At 41.1% G+C, this 4,457-nt stretch overlaps 2 protein-coding genes across 2 annotated transcripts in view; one reads left to right on the top strand and one right to left on the bottom strand.

Moving 5' to 3' along the window:
- Positions 1-1,187, top strand: part of LOC106816683 (actin-related protein 8-like) — a 14,129-nt gene extending 12,942 nt beyond the window's left edge. The window contains exon 12 of the mRNA XM_014821305.1: positions 809-1,187. Within this exon, the coding sequence (XP_014676791.1) occupies positions 809-955 (147 nt within the window). The 3' untranslated portion in view covers positions 956-1,187. The remainder of the gene's footprint in view (positions 1-808) is intronic.
- LOC106816684 (protein LLP homolog) lies at positions 1,176-3,978 on the bottom strand. The gene is made up of 4 exons (XM_014821306.1): positions 3,894-3,978; positions 2,568-2,762; positions 2,134-2,190; positions 1,176-1,805 (listed from the first exon to the last, which is right to left on the bottom strand). Exons 2-4 carry the CDS (start codon positions 2,707-2,709, stop codon positions 1,651-1,653), a joined length of 354 nt encoding a protein of 117 aa, XP_014676792.1. The 5' UTR covers positions 2,710-2,762; positions 3,894-3,978; the 3' UTR covers positions 1,176-1,650.
- Positions 3,979-4,457: the final 479 nt, after the last annotated feature.

Raw genomic sequence — 4,457 nt, 5'->3', positions numbered from 1 at the left:
CATTTATATAAGAACATGTTGAGGCTAACTTGGAAAAATCTATGTTCTTATACGCGGGTTTTTACTGTATTTCATATCAATTGTTTTATAAACTGTTCTCGACTTAGAGTAAGAATTGTTGTATATATAATACGGAATAATTAAATCTGCTGTGCAACTGTGTATATAAATATTATTAGTGTACTTTAATAGTTGGTGATCTATCAGAAATCGCGTAAAAAAAAGTATTATTTTGGCCTCCAGAAAGGGTCTTATAAGTCCTTATTTCAACATGTGTCTTACTACTATGAACCCTGAATATACGATAAGAAATAAGAGTAAAATTGGGTGAAGGTATTAATAATAGTCATTCAGTAATAACGAGGTAATTATGCTGTCAAAGATGCAAGCGTAGATGGCTAGAGTATATGATGCAGTTTTTATTACGCAAGTCTTGTAATTTGCACTAATAATCCCGATAGATGGCACTGTACAAGTTAGTGTCTTCTGTTGGAAGTGGTTATGCTGATAAAAACATTCCTGATCCATCGTTCTTAATATACAAGACACTCCGTTATTATTGCTCGCAAATAATAAATCAGTTAGGTAAGGAAAGCCCCCAACTCTCGAACTGTTTAAATAACATGGCAACGAATCAACTCCCAACTACTAATAAAGTTTGTGAACATGTGAACTATAAATCCGATGAAATTATTCAATCAGCTCCCAACTAGTTCTGTCGCTCGATTTTGCCGGATCATTCGAGAGACGGCGAACGGGTAATCGTGTAAGCATGGCCTGACAGCGTCTGCTTGCTTGTGTTGCGTAGGAGGGAGACCCGCGCACGACGTCGTGGAAGGGAGCCGCCGTGATGGCGTGTCTCGACACTGCTCAGGAGCTCTGGATCGGACGCAAGGAGTGGCAGCACTTCGGCTACCGGTTGCTACGTGAACGCGCGTCGTTCCTCATCGAATAGTCGCCCGCGTCATCGCCGACTGTCGATCCGTTTTGTTCTCCGAAGTTGAGTGTTAATTTGGTCATGTTTTAAGTTAAAGCAAATTTATCTGGGAATGTCTTCCTCGTGGAAATTTATCGTGCTGTCACTATTGCGAATCATTTGCGTGTAGTAATGATAAGTTTGATCGATGGATAGAACAAAACATGTATATACTGTAAATAAAAGCTAACGCTGCACCTAAGGTAAATAAACAAGTGTCAGTTGTTTCATTTAGAAATTATTTACAGTTCATTTTCGACTTGAATAAATGCACCATCTCATAACTGCAGATCACCACAAAATTCAGAAGCCTTTGTGCTAGGAAACATCTAAACTGGGTAAATCCGCTTGTCACACCTCATGTGCATACCAAATTCGATTTCCTTCGCAGCATAATTCTCCTCCCTGTACAAGAACCACCCAGGCAAATTTCTCAACTCCACACAGATGACTTCCAATCTTGCAACATGACTTCCAATCTGCACGGTAGAATTTGAAGGATGACACACTCGACCCCCTGCAACACTATGCCCACGCTGAACGGGTGCGAAAACGACGACTAGTTCACTGTCATCACCCACGGAATCTTGTTACAGGAAACAAACAAGTACAATCCCTTCTCCTTGCTCTCTCTCCCTCTACCTTCTTCCACGGTCGCCGCTCCGTTTCCATGGCTACCAGGCCGTCGCTCTCTTGTTCTTCAGTTTCTTGGCCTTGCCGACTCGCACCTTGTGTTTCTTGATTGCTCTCTGGTTCATCCACACCGGATACTGCCCATGCTTGTCCTTCATTGTCTTCGGGTCGTATTTCTTGTCGACGTCCATCGAGGCTGCGCGGAAATAAAGAACTATGACCGTCGATGAAATGTGCATTTTATCACCAATACATTCGCTCACAGAATCAAAATACAACAGCAACTAATCATTGGTGTGTAGGAATCGACGTTAGTATAGTATGTAGCAACTAACTTTAGCAACAGTATTCATGTTCAATCTATCTAAAATCAAAGGAGTGCAAGCCTATACTTAGTTGTGTGCAAGAATGGACTGCACTACTTTTATCTATAATCTAATTGGACTCCCACCAAAGAAAGTGGATGGGGATATTAATGGGAAAAGAAGAGGTGAGATTTGTAGATATTTGCTGTAATTTCCTACCAGTTTTCTGTTCATCTTCTACTTTCTTTTCTCGCTTGGGAAGAACTTCAGTAACGACTGGAATGAATGACAAAGAAAGATATCAGTGTCAGTAGTATGCCTACCAGATTGTATGCATTTCCAAAATCAAAATACATTGTACTATGAAACGATATACATTTAAGATAAAATTATATATATATATATAAAGTAGTTATTGATCAACAACCCCACACAGAAACGAATAACAACATGGGATACAAAATTAAAATCTCACTGATCAACACGTTATCTTTTTCTTTTATATCACCAGCATAAAATACCATGCTACAATAATGAGTATGCAGTATATCACATTAGTACCATATCTACCCATTTATATAGCCACGGATGCTTTTGTACAAATAAATTTCAAATATGCTAGGAAGTGATTCGCGCATTATTTTAAAACACACTTTTAACTAGTTCCTCATTTTCGATGAGTTCCTTGTGTCCCTTGACTATCTTCTTAAGTTTGACCAATTCCTTTGGGGCGTTCTTCTTTCGTTTCTCCGCACGCTGCTTTCGCTTCCACTTGCTGCGTAGACTTTTCGCCATATTTTACCGGTCAGCTTTCCGTGATCAGGTCAGAAGCTATGTGAGTGGCTAGGCTAAAAATAAAAATAAAATAAAAATTAGCACTCTGTAATTGAGCAAATTAGAATTTTAAGCTAGTAGCTCAGTTTCTGCAGGTAATCAAACTTCAGGCAAAATCAGCGGTACACAAAAACCTGAAGTAAACATCATGTGTCGTGTACGGACGGACACGGCGACCGTACACATGCCAACCCCCGGGGGAGGGGGGGCAATCCATATATATTGCATGGTAGGTATGTCATGTGCCGCGGGGAGAGACCCCCATTTTCAACCCTAAACTTCTGTTCCAGTGCATCGCATTTTTAAGAATATCTCGTTCCAGAGCATCACAAGTTTAGTTACCATGCAGATCTTACATTTTTGCCGTTCCGGAGACCCTAGTTTTAACATTTCCGTTCCAGTGCATCGTACTTCAGAATACGCTGAAGCCTGGCCATGAAGGCATGCATGCAACGCATGCGCATATGGATGGATGGATGGTCAGCTGCTGCTGCTGTTCTTGTTTATTTACATCCGATGATGAACTCCGTGTGTATGTTTTATTGCCGCTGTGGAATATGTGCGTATTGCACGTGTGATTGTTGTGAGGTTCTCTGTGCGTGTGTGCGTGCGTGCGTGTTCATCTCTGTCTGGGTCATGTTTTTCTCTCCTGTACATAATACAACAATTTTTGGTTCAAGTGCTACAGCATAGATTTTAAAGCAAATCACAGTTCCCCCACAGTTCTGGAGTGGAGACCCCTTACATCAATATAAAAATAAAATTATATCAATATAATAGGTTAGGGTCATGGTTAGGGTCATGGTTGGGGTTAGGATTAGGGTTAGGGTTAGGCACATTGGTTTTATTGGGACCCATGTTCTCTATCCTTGGGCCGTTAGGGCCAGGGTTAGGATTAGGGTTAGGGTTAGGCACATTGGTTTTATTGGGACCCATGTTCTCTATCCTTGAGCCCGATGTGTCCCCGACAACACATTTACCATCACACCACAGGCCCTTGGAGGCTCAGTCGTCAAGCTCCGCTTCGCTCTTATACTCTTCTTTAAACTTGCGCCTCCAATGGCCTGTGATCATAACTCAGTATAAACACATCAGTGTTTCATAAACTATAAATATAATCAGGATATAAGAGCATAAATACTCACCAGTACTCAGCACTAGGTACTCAGTAATCACGACTCACGAGGAAGCGTGTTATGCGTGCTTTACGTACGTGACGTCACTGATGTAAACGAGCTTTGACGTCACCACAACCGGTGTATTTGTCCATGACGTCAGACGGGGGGACGGGGACATTTGAGTTGTGAATCATCTTCCATCTACCGCGAGGTCGCGGTGAGCGCGAGGACGTGAGATAGATCTAGATCGAGAGGTGTAAAGTACGCTAGTCTGACAAGCGCGTTAAATCGGTGCATCATTTGCCAGCAAAGCTAACAGAACCCTCATCCTGTGTGTGTGTGTGAACCGTATGTGTAGTGTGTAGTGCGAGCAAGATATAATATATACACAGACGAACTAGTGTGGTGACAACGCCATAAGTTACCATGAGTTTATTCCACGAAGCCGTAAAATCCTTGGTGGAAGGCAAGTACCTATTCTATACATAGTCTGGATATAATTATATATGTATATATATTAATATATATATATATATGTATATATATCAAGAGCTAAATAATACCTCTTAGTTAGCTCTTGATATATATATA

Source organism: Priapulus caudatus, unplaced genomic scaffold, assembly GCF_000485595.1.
Source record: "Priapulus caudatus unplaced genomic scaffold, Priapulus_caudatus-5.0.1 Scaffold1453, whole genome shotgun sequence".
NCBI lineage: Eukaryota > Metazoa > Priapulida > Priapulimorpha > Priapulimorphida > Priapulidae > Priapulus > Priapulus caudatus.
This window is presented reverse-complemented; position numbering and strand designations above follow the sequence as displayed.